Source organism: Harpia harpyja, chromosome 5 (genome assembly GCF_026419915.1).
Source record: "Harpia harpyja isolate bHarHar1 chromosome 5, bHarHar1 primary haplotype, whole genome shotgun sequence".
NCBI classification, from domain to species: Eukaryota; Metazoa; Chordata; class Aves; order Accipitriformes; family Accipitridae; genus Harpia; species Harpia harpyja.
The window spans coordinates 40416583-40437410 of NC_068944.1; the positions used below are offsets into that span (position 1 = coordinate 40416583).

General features: G+C 39.6%; 1 protein-coding gene across 3 annotated transcripts in view; it reads right to left on the reverse strand.

Annotated features, from left to right (window-relative positions):
• The window catches only part of LOC128142285 (cytochrome P450 7B1), a 132734-nt gene that overhangs the window by 15897 nt on the left and 96009 nt on the right, over positions 1–20828 (reverse strand). The window contains exons 1-2 of one of the 3 annotated variants that reach the window (XM_052788245.1): positions 7043–7165; positions 6220–6356 (exon numbers count right to left, since the gene is read on the reverse strand). Coding sequence is in view for 1 of the 3 variants with exons in the window: in XM_052788244.1 (XP_052644204.1) it covers positions 6220–6356 (137 nt within the window). In the remaining 2 variants the exon portion in view is untranslated. Of the gene's footprint in view, positions 1–6219; positions 6357–6620; positions 6719–7042; positions 7166–20828 lie in introns of those variants that run through there. The other 2 variants (XM_052788246.1, XM_052788244.1) reach the window with 2 other exon arrangements.

Below are 20828 nucleotides of genomic sequence, written 5' to 3' on the forward strand. Positions count from 1 at the left end.
TTGTAATCTGGTGACACTTTCAGAAGTAATAACTGAAAATAAGCCAATGTCTGGGGAAAAAGCATGCAGAAAATCCCCAAAGCAAAGACCTGTGAAGAAATCTGCAAAGGAAAAAAAAAAAGAAGAAAGGGAGATGTAACAAGTTTTATTTAGATTATCTTTGTCAGGATGCAGACTCCACCTGTGTACACTTTTATGGCTCTTATAAAATCAGCGTGAAGCCACTTCCATGTAGACTGATCTACTGGTTTTGCCAGCAGTAGGGTGAGATCTCTGCAATTGTGGCACTTCTTTGAAATAAATCCATTACTACTCTGGTGTAATTCATGAAAATACAATGTGGAGTCATAGCAGCATTTCAAAACTGTAGGTTTTTACCAGCAGAAAGGGAGAAACACACACATTTCACCTGCATGGAGGAACATGAACAACGGGGGCTGGAGTGGAAAACATGCCACCTAGGCAGCTTTTCTTCAAGCAGATGACACAGAGACTCAAAATCTGCCGCCTACAGCTTTAACTGCACACTGCACTCCCCCAACATTTAAAGACCCTCTCACATCTGGTTTTTTTCTGGAAGTTTTGCTAACTTTTTGTTAAGAATGTGCTTAGTATCCATAAAATGACTACCTCAAGATTTGATTTTGAAGCCATAGGTTACAATGGAGTAAGATACCATTTTTAACATGGGTGCCATTTTGGGATACACACAGTCCCAGCGCTATCATGCATTGTGCCAGAGTGCACTGACAACTTCCTACCTTTCCTGGGGTACTCAAAGCAGTGACACAGCTGTACCTTCAGCTGCCTGTACAGAGGAACAGGACTGCATCAAGTTTGATGCTTTTTCAAGTTGCCCATGCCAGAAAAATCCTGCAATTTCTCCCTAAGCTTTAAGTCAACTACCAAAGAAGAGCATTTTGGTGAACCATCATGAATCAAAATGCTAACGCTCCCAAAGCTCAATTAAATCTTAACTCTTTATAGATGATTCCCATGTTAAGACTTAATTTAGAGTTCCTGATTCTTAACTTGAATGGAGAAGTGCATTAGGGAAAAAGGGTACCCATTAAAATGTACACATCCTCTGTGAAATATCCTAGCTATAAACTCAGGAAAATAGCAAAGCTTCCAGCACTTACATTCTAATTCTGTCTCACTAAAGGGACAAATCTCCTTTGATTTTAATAGGAACACTACATGCTTAACCGAGGACCAAATTTGGCTCTGTGACAGATGTCCTGAGATAAAGTAGTCACTATCACTAAAAACGTCAACAAGTATCCATGGTTACCATATAGTGATATCTGAATTATCATAGTTATTCTGTATTCTAACTTGTATATACACACAGTGCTCTATGGTAAATCTGGATGCACTCTGGACTTCCTCTGCAATTACCAGCTGCCATAATTTTCCCTCTGATTACATCCACTGCAATCCCAGTGAACCAGTAAAGAAACACAAGGGATAAATCGAGACAGAATTTGACCCCCTTTTTTGTCAACAGCATGTGAAGGTTTTTAAGGTACTTGTAGAGTTTACTGTAACGTAATCAACCATACATGTAAATTAATTTTTAAAGAATAAATATATCGCGAAATCAGCATGAAAAAGAGATCCTGAATTGCCAGTCCTCTTTTCTGATCATTTCTTCCTTCCCAGACCACAGAGTCTGACAGGAATTTTTAGTCTTGACCTCTGCAGGATCTTTGTTAAGAGTCCTAGAATTGCTCTCTCTTTCCAGCTTTCACCCACTGTCATGCTCTTTATTGAGGCTACCATCTTTGCGATCAAAGCTTGGAAAGAATGCCCATTGGAGCAATTTTTAATAAATAGATTTGGAGTGTTATTAACCCTAAAGATGAAAGCTGGCTTCCTAACTTTGCATTTACAGGGTAAACAATTTAAGTTAAGATTTTTAATTAATATTAATTTAAACCATCTGTCCACCATCTGCTTATTTCTGATGCAAAATATGAGTTTCTTTGTGATCTTTAATCAGACACTTAGCAAACGCACATCAATTCTTATCATTTTTAAGTAAGAAAATTATTTTCAGCAAATGAGTTTTCAGACAAACAATTTTAGCAATAATTTTAAATCAAAACTCACTCAACACTAGCACATACTTTGGAAAAAAAAGATCTCTGAGAAACAGAGTATCACAGATCCTGATTTTTATTATTCTCATCAGGTTCCTGGTAGCAAAAAGTAAGTGTGTACCAAAATATAATTAATTTTGTAAAATCAGTTCAGGCTCCAGACCACATCACTGCAAGTCAACAATATATATAAACACACGAAGCAAAATACTTTTGTTACCTCATTTAGTAAAGGCCTGTATAGTCAGAGAAGTGGAACCCCTCTATAACAAAGGCAGCTTGTTTATGTACCTCACCAAGAATCTAATTTTAGATCTTTTAATTAGAAAAAGACTAAAATCTAGAGCTAATTAACTGCAGTTAGTAAGTTGTTGTGAGAGTGGGTATGGGAGCCTTTAGCAATTACAGTCATACTTACACACAGATGCACTATGCGGCTACACTGGTTACCCCAGTCTCTTCTATACAGGAACAGATTGCTAATTACAAAACTGTGCCCCAACACTTCCTCTACCCTGAGCAGCAAACATCCAAACTGGAACAAACTGTCTCACCTCAAGTTATCATTTTAAATTTTGTGAGTGTCAACATGGTCCTTAATTTTGCTTTTTAAATCCTGTCGTTGTCCCTGATGAGGTCTCTTCCCACTTACTGTCCCTGGTGGTGTCAGAGACCAACAAATGCAAATCTTTCCTAAGGTTTCCAGTTATTATTCGGTATTTTAAAATGCAGCTTCCCCCCTCCCCTCTCATGCCTTTCCATCAGAGTACTGGTAAAGGTAAATGCCAGATCAGCCAAAAGTGGAGGCATATTCACATGCTCCACAAATCAGGAAGCCTGAAATACTGATGGTATTTATATAGAAACCACTGGGGACCAAGCCTTTCCTTGTTAGCTTGTAAAAAAAAATCCTTCAACACAAAAAACTAAGTTGACATGTCCATACAGAAATGTCATACTCCAAATCCCAATAGTTTAAGTCACTGAGCTATTTTCTTTAGTACTGTAGAAACAAATCAAAATAAGAGATGTATCCTTGTTTCTGTAAAAAGCCCTCTGATTTTTTTTTTTTGAATACAGCTACAGAGAATTCATGCTTCCCCATCCAGTCCTTCAGTCTGCTTTACACCCATGCTGCAAATAGCCTGGTACTCTCCATTTAGTTTCTACAGTCTCCTAGAAATAGAAGATTGATGTGGAAAATATGAAAATTGTCAACTTTGGTAAATCCGAGCACAGAAGCCAGTATTTGTATGATAGTTAAGAAATTACTCTAATAATGCATTCTGGAGCTTTTTAATGCTAATGATGAAAGACAAGCATTTCAGATGGCATCTAATGATGGATGTTATTTCGGTAATGCTTGCAGCAGGCTTCAGCTTGGTAAGGAGTTAATGTAAATTACCTTTTGCCTAAGAGAGAAAAATGTGATAAGATACTGTAGGTGTATCATGATTTAAAAGAAAAGAATGACTTAGCAGCAGTATTCAAAAAGGCAAGTGTGCTTAGTAAAAGACCCTAAGATTATTTTATTAAAAGTTGATTTAGTCTCAGAGAGAGTGTTGTAAGGTTCGGTATCGTTCCTAATAACTTGTCAGGATAAGGAGACAAAGTTTAACCCCAAAGAAACAATGACAAAACTGTTTCAAGCTCTTTAAGTTCTTACCTAGCCGTCTGCCTATGCTGCTGACCCTTAACAAGCAGAGAGGTTGGCTTGGGAAGTATGATCATCTCAACATCACAGACTTTCTCTCTCCCTCTCTTTCCCCTCCTTGTTCTTTTCTCTCTTTTTTTTTTTTAAGACTATCGCATTTACGTAATCATCCTCTTATTAGGGAGATTCTGCTGAACTGCTGACAATGATGTACAGTAGTGCTTCGCTGGCATGACGTTTGGGGAAAACGATTCTGCTGCACCACCACACAAAACCAATTAGAGAACTATTTTCTGCGACAGGTCAGGAATTTACATTGTTTCTCATAGAAAGATGTGCTTTTTAATTTCTTTATTAAGATGACATCCATGTCCCTTGTGACTTTTAGGGATGACAATCATTTGCTCATCACATGGGAAAGTACAATCAGCGAAATCGCATTACCGGTACGGGGCAACGCCAGAAACTCCAAGCATCGTTCTGCATTTTCCAAATGAACTAGTTTGAGAACCAATAATTAGAACAATATATATTGATAGAATTTTTTGACAGGACCTTTAGACACCCACCAGGGGGGTAAAGTAATGATAGTCCATATACAGCAGGCTATGCTATGTTTGCCGAACATATAAACCTCATCTTTGTCAAATCAGTAAGACATATAGAAATCCTGTACGTCTTCAGATCAGGACATGATAGGAGGTACTAACTAGCTTCAGCTTCTTCCTTGACTTGTGGATGACAAACTGTTTCTCCTCAGTGAAGTCCTGATGGTCAGTATTTTTATACCGAAAAAAGAGAACTTAAAGGGCTACCTCTGTTACGACAAACTCACAAGATCAAAGATTTCCCTGCAATAAGGCTGAAATGATATCCAGAACTCACTCCATTTACCTCAGTTTTTATCAAGGAAGGCTTCCTCAAAATACCTGAACACAGGGAGATTACCTGAAATGGAATTTTGTTTAGCATGCAAATAGAAATTTGTGAAACTAAATTACACTCAGTGATTCCTTAAACACACAAATCTCTAAACATAGTCTTGCATAAAATAATAAAGAGGTGAAAGACAAATAAATATTTGATTAAACACATTAAGGATTCTGAAGTATGACTGTATCTGGTTTTATGAATGTACTAAGGTAGTCTCTGAATTATAATTAATCTCTATTCGTAAGAAGCCACAACTGTATATAGTGTGAATGTGCATTAACAATAAAAAAGACTGTATTTCAACAAAAGTTGGTCTTGTAATGTGTCAAACTCATTTTCAAGATGCAAAAAAATCTGAGCATACCAGTTTCCAAAGAAAAAAACCCTGAATGAGTAAAAAAAATCACACAGTAAAAATGCTCTTCCAAAGGAAAAAAAGAACAGATTTGGTAAGAGGAAGAAATATTTTATTAATTAAACATACAGCCTGCAATTTAATTAATTGACTTTTGAAGAAAAAAATTGTTTTTATTGCAAAATATTACTTATATGGAAATATAAAGCTAATGCTACTGCCATGAAATGACAGAGAAAATTTTATACTTTACACTTTACATTTTTATTTGAAAGTCCCTAAAAATACAGGAATAGCTAAAAATGAGATAGACTTAACTCTAAAGTTGATCATTTGAACAAGGTTATCAGCATGTGAAGGGGCAAAAGATCCATTACATCCACCTACACTAGTAAGAGTTTGCCTTTTTCTGAAGAGAGGAAAATACTAGATTTTAAATTGATTTTAGTAAAAAGTACACCTGTGTGTATATATATAAATTTATATATTTAAGTTTCATTCAAGATTCCAGTTTCATTCTATGTTTTTCTTCTACAGCTAAGTGTCTGTGTGAACTCACTCAAATGTTTGTATTTGAGCTAGTGTAGTAGTAATACAGCTATAAATACAGAAAGCAGCAAGGTTATATCATACTTTATTATATTGTTATTTTCAGCAAGCATGATCAGAGTAAGAGGCTGGCAACGGGAAGTTCCTGTGTTCCAGTCCTGATTGTATCACTGAGTCAATGTGTCATTCATTCCCTTGTGTTCCTGTCAACCAGTTGTAAAATGTGTGAGAACATATTCTGCACTTTTTTTCTTAAGTGTTTTCTAAATTTAATCTGATATTTTTCTGTGCAGTGTCAAGATGATGTTAGTTCTCCCTTCTTTAGGAAAAAAAAAAACCAATACACAATTAAATGTGCTGGCAAAATCTATGTTCATACATTATATGCCTACAAATTCTGTCAATATGCATATATACCTATAGCTGTTTATAAATCCACTTTCTCATAATTATATCTTATGGATACTTACTATGCATACAATACCTGTGAATTTAAGTAATTTTTATTGGCCTATGCTACAGAAAAATGTTTTTGCTTTAAGAAGATTCTAAACTAAACATTTGAATTAGCATATAACTTCACTGATGGAAAAAATCAAGAGTAATACTAAAATATTTCTCACCAGCAATATGTACAGTGAAAATATCTCCAAGTTTCTTTTGCTGATCCAGTAAGAATTTGAAAGCATCTTTTCTAAAAATCAAAGCCTTCCCAAGGTAAGGAATCCAGCCATTTATTAGCGGGGGCTCTCCAGTTTTCCTGTTAAAAACAGACAAAGAAAATCAGGAATTAACTTTGGCATGAGAGCAACTCATCTTTATATCTATTTATATATTACACTTAGACCCACCATCTACATATATAATTCTTGCAATGTATAATATGTTGTACAGAAAGTTCTTCGGATATGATGGCAGGTAAAATCTAATCACACCTCTGAGCACAGAAGGCTCTGTGTGGTGATTAGGAAAAATAAGTGAGAGAAATTGAGATGCATTTAACTACAGGTCGTCCAGTTATTACCATCAAGTTATGAACACAGAAAAATGACATTCAGTAGAAAATCTCCCAGCAAAGAGTCCTTGCATTTTCAATATTTGGCATGTCACAGGAAGATGTATCGAAAGGCAATTATGACAGATTTAGGTAAATAGGACGCCGACATACCACACAAAACAACTAGCCTTACAGATAACATTTTAAGAATTTCAGTTTACCAGCACACAGACCAGCTACCATTCTAACTAAATATCTTTAAAATATAGAATAATAACAGACGCCAAACATTTACCATAATAAATCTTACTCTCCGTATATTTATAGTCTCCTAAGCTAGGAACGTGTATGAACAGTTTAAGATGAAATTCTAGATAATGATATTTGCACCCCAGTCTAAAAAAGCAGCCATGGTGTGTTAGTTATCTTTATGGAATAGTATAAAATACCTTTTAAGAATCTAATAAGTTACATTTTTCTTTAAAAAGGAAAAAAGGTTCCCACACTGTCCTATTCCTGACTGCAAGTAAATGCCTTTCCTTCGTGCTGGTCTTTAGTTGCTTGAATCTGATTTACAACAAAGAAACATAAAGCGTGCTTGCTCTGGAAAGGATTAAAACAAATATTCGTGAACAACTCTGCTGCTACATCCCATCTGTGAAGGTGACTTATACTACATGCAGAACAACTCATTCTGATTAAACACAAGATATTTACTAGCTTGGATCTAATCAAAGATCAAGGGATCACAAGCTTTACTACTATCATACACAGCATGGATTTTTATGTAGCTGGATTAACCCTATCATAGTCACATTCTCCCCTTAACTGCTGTAACAGAAATTAAAAAAAAAAAAAAAGGTAAACATGATATGCTGTATTTACATTTTTTATTTTCCTAATTAAAACTTTCTGAGCAGGAAATTACAAGCCGGAGATTTGCTCTCTTACTTTAAAAAGTTGCTATAAATTTAATTTACAGATAAACAGATGTGGCCAAACCAAGCTGCATATCTTGATCTCTTTCTGTTTAACTGTCTACTAATTCCGAATGTTAGTTTTCAAGAACATCCTTTTGTCCTCTGGAAAACCAGTTAAACCTGACAATCTCACAGCCCACACTTTTGCCCTGATGTTTTTGTTTCTTTGGGTTTTGTGGCTTTGGGGGGTTGGTTTGTTTGTTTGTTTTGTGGTGGTTTCTCTTTTTATTGTGAAGAAGGTGGAGCCCCTCTTTTTTCACTACCTCCCATAAAGCACTGCATTATCCATCCTCTAGCAGTCAAATAACAACATTATTTACTCAAGTGGTCCAGAAAACTTTGTAACAGTTAATTCTGTATTAAGTGAATACAAGAAAAGAACTAATCTGAGATTACATGAGAGGGATCACCAGCCCTGGAAGCATAACAGCCCACTCGATACCCTCAATTATCCCCTCCAAGCCCATAAAGAATCTGGATGATTTACCCATTTTTTTTCCCCCAGACTATTAAGTCTTGGGAGCGGCCACATTTCACTTCCTGGGCTGGACACTACGCCCCGTAAGTAGCATCCTGACAAATATTTAGACAGGCTTTTTGTCGTCTTCTAATTGAATGCATCTAATTTCACCCTCCACGTTCTGTCATTCGGTCAGAAGCTGTATTCTTCACAAGCTCTCCGCCGGGTAAAAAGAAGGCAGCTCAGAAATCCAGGGGAAAATTAACTTAATGCTCCAAGTCTGCGGGATCACATCAGGGAGACATTTTGCTATCGCAAAGACGTGAGGGTCATCGTTCGCTTCAGACATGTTTAGCTCAGCAGCAATAAGCTTAACACTGTTAAACACTGTGTCAAGGCTACGCGGCTTTCAGAGGCAAATATAACACCAGTTCAACTTACGACCCACAGCAGACTGATAACAGAAATGTGTCTTCATTTCTAGCTTTCCTTCTCTTTGGAAGATGGAGGTCATCTCCATGACTTATCGATGTCTGGTAACACACAGCAAAGAAAATAGCGCTGCATATATTTTAGTGCCTCCCAAAATACAATGCTTTGCTGCACAAACTTTTAAGCAGCACGGTGCAGCTGACCCTGGCTTCCTGAAGGACTCTCACTCGCATCCTGGGTACCTCCAGAAGTTCTCATCAGCTTCAGGCGCTACACTGAACCATTAGCAAAGCCCACAGAAACTTTAACTGGCTAATTAATTTGTTTATGAACTTTAACTCTGGACTCACACTTCACAGCCACTGTAAAATTTGATGATCAGGCAAAATATTACAAATGTTAAAGTTACATTTTTCTCACGACACAATATATATTGTTGTATAACGTAAATGTAAAATATAGCTAAGAAATATAAAAGAGCAATATGAAGTCTCTTGATGGCAATTTAAGATTGCAACTTTTTTAACTGAAGCATTCAGAACGTCTTACCAGATTACGTTTTGTTCAGACCTAGTTTAACTGCTTAAATTCTAATTCACTTAACACACCTTGTAATATTCCCAGATCTTTTCACTCCACATTCCTATGTTTTTTACAGGTTGGGCTGGTTTTGCTTATATACAGGAATATCTTTACTTATCTGAGAAGCCTCTGTGAAGTCAGTAAGACTTAATGGACAAATTTCTCACATATGTGAGTGTATTTTACAAATAAAGCATCAGTAACATGTCCAATGCAATCTATAAGTAGACAGATCAGTTACAAAGTGGAGGGAAAGCAACACAGTTGTATCATCCATCATTGTTAAATGGATAATTTCAAATGGCATTATGCAAAAATCAGCTGGCTACAAATACAGCCCATAAATAGAATGAACAGATTTTGATAACTGTAATTTTTCTTTGCTTTCACAGTGAAAAGATACTTCCTTGTTAGCAAGTAATAAAGTTGCAATGTCTACTCCATCAAAGAAGCAAAGTTTTGGCATTTGTTTACAGTTTCCTCGAGGTAAGATTTTTCAGCTCACCCAAAACACATAAGTCACTGACTCAGGTGTGATTATTTAGCTACTGAGGTAAGGCAGTATTAAAAAATGTGGTTGTTGTACCTATGTCTCACTTATGCTAAGCAGCAGTGATGCAATAAAGCAGGAGAAAAATGGGCTGCAAGATAAATTATGTGAAAAATAGATTAAAAAATATATTATTTTAAATTCAATGTCTCTAAACATTATGTTTTCAATAAGTGAAAGGGAATTACTTGGGAAACCCAAATAAGGTCATTTGTTAAGCTCTCTGAACATTAACATTTTTTTTTTTAATTATAAAGAAAATACCCTAAAGATTCACAAGCAAACAGACTTTGCCAACATTATCTCTCATAGAAATATTATTGCTTTATAAAAGCACACAAGACTATTCTTTTGCTGGTTACACCATTTCAACATCATTGCAGTGTAGGGCATTGGATCAGTGTAAATGAAAGGAGAGTCCTCATTTCACTGGTTATTTGTATTCCAAAGGAGCAGATGCCTTCCAAATTATGCAAAAATCCACAGCGCATCTCGTACTATAGCAGATGAACAGGTTAATTTTTCTCTTTGCACATAATAAATCATAAGTGCTTTAACACCCATAGTCGCATTTCATGAACATAAACCTTCTGTTTAATAATGTCTGTTTACAACTACAATCAGACATACAGTAATCTCTTGCCTGGGATAAACATTAATCCAGATCTGTCTAGAAAAATTATACAATTCATTACCATAAGTAATCTCTATTGTGCCCTGTGCTTAACCTTCATCTTTTTTCCTGTCCTATAATCTTGCAAATCCACTGGTGGTGTATGATTGGCATCTGGTGTTAACGCAGCCTTCACTGCACACAGCACAGCTGAAAAAGCGCCTACATGAACACGTCACTCTTCAGGGTACCGCTGGTTCAGCTGACCGCTTCTCAACAACTTTCACCAAAGGGTGAAAAAAACCCGCAAGCCAGGGAGAAAAAAGGTCCAACAATATCATTTGCCACAGAGGGCTCGTTTTCACTTTCCAAACCATCATTACCATCCACAAAAATTAAAGGTATTGGTCTGATTTTCCCATAGTATCTCTGGTCAAACCATCATATACCTTGTCCAAGCTGGAACACACTGTGCCGGGGGACTTTAAGGAATGGATATGGATGGCTACAGAAGTAGAACAAAAGCTATTATGAACACGTCAAAGCAGTTTGAGATTATTCACAGGCTCGATCACAATATTTAAGCAACAAGACATGACAGACAGTGTCTTTCCAGGGGCTTATGAACACTTTTAACTGTGAGGAGAAGAATGAGGCCAAAGGCTTCAACCCCAAGAAAGGTAATCCCCAGAAATGTGGTGTCTGGAGTGTCTTCTTGTATTATGAGAGATAGAACACAGGAAACTTAGGACAGGAGAAAGCCAGGAAGTCTATCTTCTTTTTTTTTTTTTTTTAATTTAGCAGTTACAGTTTTCCCCCCAGACCTGCTCATAGCATTAAGTGTTTTGTATCTATGAGGACAGAAAATAATATTATCTTCCAAATATTTGTCCACGACACAAATTTTTGATACTTATAAAATTATGCATGCGTCAGTGACCTCCTGGAACTCTAAATTTTCCAGGTTGAATACATGCGGTATGAAAAAAGTATTCCCTGCAGAACAAGCCAGACGAGTTTTAGCAATATACAGCCTTCTACCTTTGAATTCTCAGCTTACATACCTCCTATGGAGGTAAGGACCAGATGCTGCTCCTATCTGATCACTGTTTGGAGGGTTATGTGGAGTAAATGGGATGCATCAGGCCAAGTCTTGACAGAGATGCAGACACGGGTTGACTCAGCGAAGAAGAAACAAGAGCCCTGGGATGGAAAAAACCTCACACTGCTGCCACCTATACTTTTGCCTAGGTAAAGTGATTTCATGCTGCAGTACTGATAACTTCCTCTTTTTCATTTGGATAAAGATCACTTGTAAAAGAAAAGGAAAAAGACTCAGGAAAGAGTAGCAAATACACTTTTGAACGCACCAAGGAGAGCAGAGTTTATCTGCGCTCCCCAAAAGAGCACTACAGCAAAGACAGACTCTAGTAATGAGGTAATGAGAGACAAATTGGGAGAAATGCTGACAAAAACAAACGAACCGACGAGTGAATTTTTATAGTGATTTTTTTTTCCACAGAAAAATGCAATCCTTTTGTTGAAAGTTTTTCATGTCAAGAACTTCTGGGATTTGAAGAAAAATACTTTTTTTTCTGTAAAAGCATACAAACTTTTTGTTGCTAAGATCTTTAACTTGTGTTGTAATCCATTCATCACAGGAGCCTCTTCTTTTTTCTCTCTTCCAGTAATTTCATTTGGGTCATCCCCAAATATACAAAAAATACCAATACTCAACAACTCATTCAGTAGCTCTGAAATATCGCTCTCTAGGAAATGTTATTCCTTTGCAGTTTTTTAGGCTAAATTATCTCAACAATTGTAGGTTGACATTGTACATACCAACTCTTCACACTTCACGCTTGTGTGTTGAAGGACACATCCATAAATTCAACCACTATTTGTAGTGACTGTTTGGGACATTGCCTAAAAAGCCAAAAGGCAAGTAAATACCATTGTGGGAAAGTAATCTGAACAGTTTTAAAATGAAAACCCACTGAAAAAGCCCTTTTGGCTCAGGTTTTATGAGAGGCTGAAAATTCCCAGAAAGGTCCTATACAAAATGTAATGAAAAGTTTGTTTCATAACAGTCAGGATAGGAGTCACGGCGAAGACAAGACCTGGCTAATGCGACAATAATTCAGCAATATTAAACGCTCATATGAAGTCAGTGCTTATGGCCCCATCCTTGAAATCCTACTTTGTTTCTGCGCTGGGTGAGGTCAGTGAGAACAGCCATGACTACTCAACACTTTCCCAGACCAAGCCCAAGGTTATTCTATTACGTTTTACATTTGAGATCACTTGCCCAGCCCAGGGCTTTTCCCTTCTTAATTCAGCTTTAATCAAAGAAAAATAGGCTAGGAAGGAATGATGAGAGTTTACTTATTCCATGCCTCGTATCCCAGGTAGGGTGCTGCGCACCAGTATCTTCCCTCATATTTGTCTATGCTGTTCTTGAAGATACTCAGTAAGAGAGTCTCTACAGTCTCCCCAGGAATCTGTCCTTATTATCAGAAAGCTTCTCCTCACATCTAGCCTTTATCTTCATGTCGTACCTCAAGCCCATTACTTCTCATTTTGCCTGCGAAGGATAAAAGAATAAATTATTCCCTTCACTTCTGCAGAAGCACTTAATATATTTAAAGGTACTTATCATGTTCTCCCTTAGTCAGTCTTCTTTACGTTAAACAACCTCAATTTCTTCCAGTATTTCCTCATAAGTATTTTCTGGACCTCTACATACTTATGTCACTCCCCTCTCAATTTTCTAATGTTAGCCCACAACTTTCTCTACGGCAGTGTCCTGCACTGAGTGCAGCAGAGCAATTATCTCTTCCATCTTGAGAGTGACACACCCAGCTTTGCCTCTCCGCACAACCTCAGCTGTCTGTGCAAAATCACCACCGTGTTGATATAAACCCAGCTTGGGAACAATTACAGCCCTCAGCCTTTTCCCAGAGAAAAGATTGTGGTCCTGTCCAGATGCTGTTGATTAGTCCTCTGTGTTTTCCAGTTCGCCATTTGGAACGCTAATCCCTCCTTTGCAGGCTTGCAGCCGCTCCTCTTTTGGTATTATCCACAAACATAAACACTTTTTTTCCTGTATTCATGTGACAAGGATGGGATCAGAATATGAAGTCCACCAGTATTTCCTTTTACCACTATCAGGAACATATTTATGCTGCACATTAACTGACTTTACCTAAGAGAACCCAACGACTCTTGCCTAATATCCATCTCTTTCATAAGCCATTTCTGCTCTTTAATATACTGCTTCACTGCAACACATGTTAAAACTGTACGCAGTAAGTAGCTCATAGTAGGAAATCATATTAACTGTCTGGCCTAGAAATGACAAGTGAAGTGTGGATAAGAATGTCAGCACTCCCCACAGAAATATATTCAAACAGGCAGAAATCATTCCTTACGTAATAAAGAGCAAACAAATAAATTCAGGAAATCTCAGAAACAGTGGTGGGACATTATCATGTTTAAAAAACCCTGGTAACAAGGAAAGAGAGGAGAATGCTAGATGGAAAGATATTGCTGGTTCTGTGTGCAGCAACTGTATTTTCTCTGAGTATGTAGTATATAATTTCAGAAGTAAAAAAAAGAATTAATTGTAAAAATCAAATATTATTTCCCATAAAACTGTATGAATGCTAAACAATGCAGGATGTTTATTAGAACAAAAAGGGTAAAGAAAATAGACCCTTCATTTCATGTAACTGAACTGTCCAAAAGTTTGGTATCTTGGTTAAGCCAGACATCTTTCAAGTTCTCTATAATCACTAGAAAGAAAAGGAACGAAAAGGCGTTTTGGAAGTATTGGTCTTTATTAATGATACAGACAGGTTAGAGCTGCTCACCTAGGTAGCGAAGAGAAGATGACTCCCCTACATTTCCCTAATTCTGTCATGTCTCTTCCCACATTTGGTTTTTTATGTCAGTTTTCTTGGCCCACTCATCTGCAAACTTTTTTCTCCTCCCCATGATCCCTCTACGTACTTCCACCCTGGCTGCCCATGCCTCTTGGGATGCCTCTGTGGACCTGCCACCACCATTCAGCCCCTTTGCTCACTCACTGTTAACTTTCTTCCCAAACCAAGCTCTGGGTTCTGGGGAGCCTTGCTCTCATCTCCTGCAACATATTCCTAGTCCAAATATTGTCCACCTGCTTTCACTTCCAGTTCATCCTCAGTCAAATCCCTTCTTGAATCCTGACCACCACTGTCACCGCTGCGGACCACATACGCACTGCATGGGCACAGAAAATGCGTAAGGCTGTTGGTGAGTGTTGTCCAGTTTCGCCACCACGCTCTCCTGTCTGCCTGTACCCATCTGTTGTCTCCTGTCTTGGATGGAGACAGGAAAAGCCTTTCTACAGTGGATGTTTATACTGCCCATTGCAAAATTGATCTTCATTTGTGAGATTGACTCGTATCGACAAAATCACTCCCTCTCCATTTCCCCTTCCAGGGAATATTAGCTATTTTCAGGAAGCAAGCACAATTCATTCAGAATGCATGTGTGTGTACATGTATTTATGAACACAGATTATGTGTATATAAGCATATTTATTTTTATATAGGCACATACATATGCATATATGCAAACAGAGAGTAATTTCACCATAGGAAAAATTGAGTAGTGTTGCAATTTTTTTGTAATGGTAACACAAACATTTAGTTTTATTGCAATATTTAGTCTTATTGCAGTAAACTTCTGATGTTATAGCCATGGTGGCATTGTGAGTATCAGTACCACCGATTTGAGTTGAGTGCATTGTATACCATTACTGGCCAACAACAGAACATTGCAGAAAACTGTTCTCTCCCTCGCTCTGTCTACCACACACAGGATTTTCAAATACCAGCAGCCCACTCCTGATTTATCGAGGTAATTAACTAGAGAAATGGGGCCACTTACTCTGTCTTAAAATCTGTATGCACATAGCTTTAGATGAATAAAAAATTTTGCATTTTATCTTTAAAAAAGGATGCAACACAGCTATGAAGTTTTTAATTAATGATTTCATGACTCCCACAGTTATGGCCATGCATTCCCCAAGTGGAAGTGCAGAAGCACATGGCGCTCTGCAAGCAATTTCCCTCCTCTCCCCATGAGCTTCAGATGTCAGGCATTTCATGAATCATATTACAGAATTAACAGTCAGGACATATATGTTTTGCTCAAAAATGTATTGAAAAATTCCAAAGTATAGTCTGAACAGTTGAATAAGTACAAAAATACTCCAAGTACCTTACTTAGTTCACTTATTTGTAAATACAACTTGAAGTTGAAATGATACAGAGAGAAGGTAACTAATCTGTCACTAATGCATGTATCACAGGCAAATAGCAACTGAATACTGTAATCAGGTGAATGTTTCAAAAGCCTTAATGTTTGTAAGATGAACATAGTATTAGTAGGTCTTCTTCCCTTTCAAAGTGTAATACATACTTGCTTCCCAGATCCTTGTTTTCCCTCATTTCCTTCCAGTGCTACAAGTCTATTGCACATGTTAAGAGAAACAGTCTTGTAATTGGACTCTCCACTACACATTCATTCTCTCCTGCTTCATCTCCTTCTGCCAGCAGCCTAGATTAACATCTCAGTTTCTCCATCTGAACTGATTTTACTTCTCTCAGCAGAGACCATAGGTGATTTATTTCAGCAGAAAGCATGTTGCAGTCTGCGCTCTTCATCTTTTGCTCCTCACTAGTTGCAACAAGTCTCTGCTTTTCTTCCCTCTTCTAGACGTGCTTCTGTGCTCTTCCCTCACATCCCTACTCTTCTTCCAAAACTACCCCACTCTGTTTTCCATTTCACTTGTACCCTTTCCCTCCTTTTCCTCTTTCCCTGAGCTGTGCTCTGGCTCTGCCCCTTTCTGCAATAGCACACACGGGGCTTTTTCAAGACAGACGTTCTCATAGTTCATAGTTGGGTAAGTCCTGTCCCTGCCTTAACAAGTTGCCACAGTTAGGGAGCAACAAACCTGATTACTTGCAAATTTATTTTCCTAGGGCTGGGTAGTGATACTTTTCATGTTACCGTGTGTATGAGCAGCACCCTTCTATAACTCATGCTACACGCTATGTAACAGCAACCAGATGGAGTATCTAGTTGGAAGTAAGCGGATATGAAGTGCAGCCTTTTACTGAGCATTCCTGGGTAGGACTAGCCTGAAACTAGATCTCTTATTATGAGGGAAATTCTGAAGTATCTTAAAAGATTTTTATTTTTAAAGATTAAAAAAAAAATCTTAAATACATTTCCCACAAAACAGCTGCTGTTCAATTTTATTTAGCAAATATCAGAATGAAGACAGTCAGCCTTCTCAGCGTGCCCACAGCTTTTCCTAGGATGCTGAAAGGACTAACGAGAGGGATGGTTGTGCCCTCTTTTCGTTTGGCAGGTTTGCGGAGCAGCCTGCAGCCATCCGCAGGCCATGCAGACACCCTGTGAGCTGGGCTGTGGGTCATGCATCTCACAGGCGATCTCTGCTCGACCTCCCCCTGGGGTGCTCTCATGTGCTTTTCCCCTCTCCTGAGCCTAAAACTCTGCTGAGCCTGTAACAGATTTAATATGTATTAATTTAAGAGCTTCAGTGTATTGCCTGAAAACAATGGTTTGATGCTTGGAAAATATATTCCTTTAATTGGTCTGCAGTTGTCCTTCTTAAATATTTATGTAAACTCTATTGTGTTCAAGGGCATAAAGGTTAAACCTAAATGAAGCTCCTGGCCTTGTATTTGTGTGAGTTCTCTGGCATGTAGAACATCCTTGCCGGTTTTAGGTAATCTAACTAATTCCAGTTTTAGGCAAATCAAGAACACATTTTCATTCTGCAGTCACGAAAAGTAAAATATTATTAATTGAGGATTATAAGATGGAACAGTAACTGGGACATTGTAGGTCTGAACATGTTTTAAATCCCTCTGCTGTGAAAGATGGAGTAGAAAATATAAATACAATTCTTAATTTTTTTTAATTAAATTGAGTAAATGTCAACTTGGGGACTGTAATCAGAGACATTACAATTGCAAATGAATACTTGTTTCATTGTTTTCCTAAGTTGTTTCCTGCACAAAATAACACTTGAGTTATAAAAGGATCATCCTTCTGAAGAGTCCAAGACTTGCCTGTCCTAGATTTAATGAAATATATTATCCTTTTATTTTTTTTTTCCCCAAACCCAGATACGGTCCAATTGCATAATTTTAGAGAATCATAGAATCGTTTAGGTTGGAAAAGACCTTTAAGATCATCAAGTCCAACCATTAACGTAACACTGCTAAGTCCACCATTAAACCATGTCCCCGAGCACCACATCTACATGTCTTTTAAATACCTACAGGGATGGTGACTCAACCACTTCCCTGGGCAGCCTGTTCCAATGCTTGACAACCCTTTTGGTGAAGAAATGTTTCCCAATATCCAATCTAAACATCCCCTGGTGCAACTTGAGGCCATTTCCTCTCATCCTATTGCTTGTTACTTGGGAAAAGAGACCAACACCCACCTCGCTACAACCTCCTTTCAGGTAGTTGTAGAGAGCGATAAGGTCTCCCCTCAGCCTCCTTTTCTGCAGGCTAAACAAACCCAGTTCCCTCAGCCGCTCCTCAGAGGACTTGTTCTCTAGACCCTTCACCAACTTTGTTGCCCTTCTCTGGACACGCTCCAGCACCTCAATGTCTTTCTTGTAGTGAGGGGCCCAAAACCGAACACAGTACTCGAGGTGCGGCCTCGCCAGTGCCCAGTACAGGGGGACGATCACTTCCCTAGTCCTGCTGGCCACCCTACTTCTGATACAAGCCAGGATGCTATTGGCCTTCTTAGCCACCTGGGCACACTGCCAGTTCATATTCAGCCAGCTATCGACCAATACCTCCAGGTCCTTTTCTGCCGGGCAGCTTTCCAGCCACTCTTCCCCAAGCCTGTAGCGCTGCATGGGGTTGTTGTGACCCAAGTGCAGGACCCAGCACTTGGCCTTGTTGAACTTCATACAATTGGCCTCGGCCATCGATCCAGCCTGTCCAGATCCCTCTGTAGAGCCTTGCTATCCACAAGCAGATCAACCCTCCCTCCCAACTTGGTGTCAGCTGCAAACCTGCTGATGATGCACTCTATCCCCTCATCCAGAACATTGACAAAGATACTAAACAGAACAGGCCCCAATACTGAGCCCTGGGGAACACCCCTTGTTGCCGGCCACCAACTGGATTTAACTCCGTTCACCACAACTCTTTGGGCCCGGCCATCCAGTCAGTTTTTTACCAAGCGAAGAGTACACCTGTCCAAGCCATGAGCAGCCAGTTTCTCCAGAAGAATGCTGTGGGAAATGGTGTCAAAGGCTTTACTGAAGTCTAGGCAGACAACATCCACAGCCTTTCCCTCATCCACTAAGCAGGTCACCTTGTCATAGAAGGGGATCAGGTTGGTCAAGCAGGACCTGCCTTTCATAAACTCATGCTGACTGGGCCTGATCGCCTGGTTGTCCTGTATGTGCCGTGTGATGGCACTCAAGATGCTCTGCTCCATAACCTTCCCTGGCACTGAGGTCAGACTGACAGGCCTGTAGTTCCCCAGATCCTCTTTCCAGTCCTTGTAGATGGGTGTTGATTTGCTAACCTCTCACTTTTGCTAACCTCCAGTCAACTGGGACCTCCCCGGTCAGCCAGGACTGCTGATAAATGATGGAAAGTGGCTTGGTGAGCACTTCTGTCAGCTCCCTCAGCACCCTTGGGTGGATCCCATCCGGCCCCATAGACTTGTGTGTGTTTAAGTGCTGTAGCAGGTCGCTAACCATCTCCCCTTGGATTACAGGGGCTTTATTCTGGTCCCTGGCCCTGTCTTCCAGCTCAGGGGGCTGGGTACCTGGAGAACAACTGGTCTTACTCTTAAAGACTGAGGCAAAGAAGGCATTAAGTATCTCAGCCTTTTCCTCATCCTTTGTCACTATGTTTCCCCCTGCATCCAATAAAGGATGGAGATGCTCCTCGGCCCTCCTTTTGTTGCTAATGTATTTATAGAAACATGTTTGTATTGTCTTTTATGACAGTAGCCAGATTAAGTTCTAGCTGGGCTTTGGCCTTTCTAATTTTCTCCCTGCATAACCTCATTACATCCTTGTAGTCCTCCTGAGTTGCTTGCCCCCTTCTTCCAAAGGTCATAAACTCTCCTTTTTTTCCTGCGTTCCAGCCAAAGCTCTCTGTTCAGCCAGACAGGTCTTCTTCCCTGCCAGCTCGTCTTTTGGCACATGGGGACAGCCCGCTCCTGCGCCTTTAAGATTTCCTTCCAGCCTTCCTGGACTCCTTTGCCCTTCAGGACTGCCTCCCAAGGGACTCTGTCAACCAGCCCCATAAACAGGCCAAAGTCTGCCCTCCGGAAGTCCAAGGTAGCAGTTCTGCTGATGCCCCTCCTCACTTCTCCAGGAACCATAAACTCTATCATTGCTATGCCCAAGACGGCCTCCAACCATCACATCACCCACAAGTCCTCTGTTTGCAGACAACACGTCCAGTGGGTGCCTTCCCTAGTAGGCTGTTGCGTCCCAAAGTTGGAGCAACTCAGGTTCGTGGATTTCCTTTGTCAGAATTAAGGTGAAACGACACCAGGGGAGTTCAAACAACAACCAACATTTATTCAACCTAGCTAACCTTGCCCAAGTACACGTGAACTTATCAATATGAACCTTGCTACTTGTCATTAAGCCGCTGTTTGAGAAAAGAGGGGAGGTGTAGAAAAAGAAATGGAAGAAGAAACATTAAATGTATCAGAAGGAGAGCCCTCCCGTTGAGTCACGAGGTTCAGAGCGGACCCCCTTGCTTTCTGGACTCCTTCTCAAAGAGGAGCCCGGGGCGGCTAGATCCACTCCTAGTCTCAGACTTGGTCAACGGTTTATGTTTAAAAGGATGAGGTGTAGGGACTGTGGAAAAGAGAGAAGGAAAAGAGGGAGAGAGAGAAAGAGAGAAAGAAAGAAAGAGAGAAGGAAAGAGTTTCACCAGTCCTGGGTCCAGCGTTGGTCCAGCCAGCGTAGAGATCCAGTTCCGGAGGGCGCGCGCTGAGGACTTGTTCTCCCTTCTTTTATAGCGTGTTAGTCGATGGTCTCGACATGCGCAGTCCCATTCCCGGGGTTCTCTGGAATCGGTCGGAGAGCTTTTGGGGGGGGTGTCATCACAGAGTTGCCTCTCTTTTTCTGCTGGCATGACCGCTTAAGATAGAAGCACAGTCCCATCCTCCGTGGGGCCTCCTCCTCCAGGCGCATATGCTGTGCTCCTTCTCCTGGTCACTTAAGATAAGGAATTGCAGCTTTGGAGAAGCGCGGTCCCACCCTCCGGGGGGCCCTCTCCTCCGGCCATGTTATCCTGTTCACAAAACTCCAGCATTTTTACAGAGGCCGTTTTCTCCACCAAAGTTCTTTAACGAATGTTTGAGACATTGAATTTGTCAGACCGTCACATAGGCTTACTCACCAGCTGTGTCAGGAAGTTATCTTCCACACACTCCAGGAACCTCCTAGACTGTTTCCTCTCTGCTATATTGTATTTCCAGCAGACATCTGGTAAGTTGAAGTCCCCCATGAGAACAAGGGCTAGTGATTGTGAGACTT